The 1,198-nt window shown below is 36.8% G+C and overlaps 1 protein-coding gene across 1 annotated transcript; it reads right to left on the bottom strand.

Moving 5' to 3' along the window:
* Positions 1–312: 312 nt before the first annotated feature.
* On the bottom strand, positions 313–807 carry LOC146951532 (uncharacterized). Its single transcript, XM_085748750.1, has one exon. The coding sequence runs from the start codon at positions 805–807 to the stop codon at positions 313–315; it is 495 nt and encodes a 164-aa protein (XP_085604876.1).
* Between the last annotated feature and the right edge of the window lie 391 nt (positions 808–1,198).

The raw sequence follows: 1,198 nt of genomic DNA, 5'->3' as shown, positions 1-1,198 counted from the left end.
TAATGCAAGTTAGTGGTATTGGTTTTCGTAACTGTCAGAACTGCACTAACTCGCAGTTACGAGCAGCTCTACTCGCAGTTGCGAGTGAATTGGTGGTCAACGCAGTCAATGACCATTTTGTTCGCAGTTGCGAGTTGTTTTACTCGCAATTGCGAGTTATGACATTGCAGAATTTTGCTCTCTGTTTGGCTTCTGATTTGGATGTTTTGATGTTTTGCACATGACTCTAAAACTTATTATGCATTAAAACAATAAATTAACTTACAAAGTTGGGTTGCCTCCCAACAAGCGCTTGTTTAACGTTAGGAAACCCTACACTTTTGAAACCCTACGCTTTGGGAGGAATTCCATGAACTTTAGGAACAGATGAATTGGAGTCCATGTCCTCCTTAACTTTGGTTTATTGAACAAGGAACATATTTGATCAATGACCTGATCAATTTCTACCTTGCTCATTTTCTTCCCCCTTGCTTCCATTAAGTCTTCCTTGATTAGTAACCGTTCCTTTTTCTCTACCACTTTCACTTCTCCATTATCAACAGTTTTGGCCTCTTCAATATATGACATTTCTTGAGGAAGTTCTTCTTTGTGTGGTGCACCACATTCTTTTAATATTTTATCTTCCTCAGTTTCATCAACACCTTCTTCAACAATCTCGCCGACTTTCTCGAACATATTTGAATTATTTTCTTGTTCTCCGTGAGTGGATTGATTGTTGGCTTGGTTATCCATGATTTGTGCTTGAATCAACTCAATTTGAAGTGATAAATTCTTCAATCTTTGGTTGGTATCCTGCATGTTTATCATGGATTGTTGCATGAAGACATTCAAAGTATTTTCTATCACTGAATATCTTTCATCTTCATAAGAATGTTGTTGATACTGTTGATATGATTCATACTCGGGTGGAGTGTAGAAGTTGTTATAACCATGATCAGCCATGATTTTGTCTAGGTGATGATCCTGAAACGGAAGCAACTAACAAGAATCTTTTCATTGTTTATCAAAGAGGGGTTAGTACAAACAACTATAAAGTAAAGAAAACTATTTACGGATTATGTACGAATGCTTAAAATGATAAATCAATCGTTCTATCTGTGATATCTAAACACCATTCCCCGGCAACGGCGCCATTTTGATGAAGTATTTTTGCATCAAACAAGATAAGTATTTGTGTATCGTCTCCATAGGGATTAGT

The sequence above is a fragment of the Medicago sativa genome, chromosome 2, assembly GCF_051527215.1.
Source record: "Medicago sativa cultivar Bolivia chromosome 2, Bolivia_mono, whole genome shotgun sequence".
Lineage (NCBI taxonomy): Eukaryota > Viridiplantae > Streptophyta > Magnoliopsida > Fabales > Fabaceae > Medicago > Medicago sativa.
Note: the sequence above shows the minus strand (reverse complement) of the source record. Positions and strands in the feature narration are given on the sequence as shown.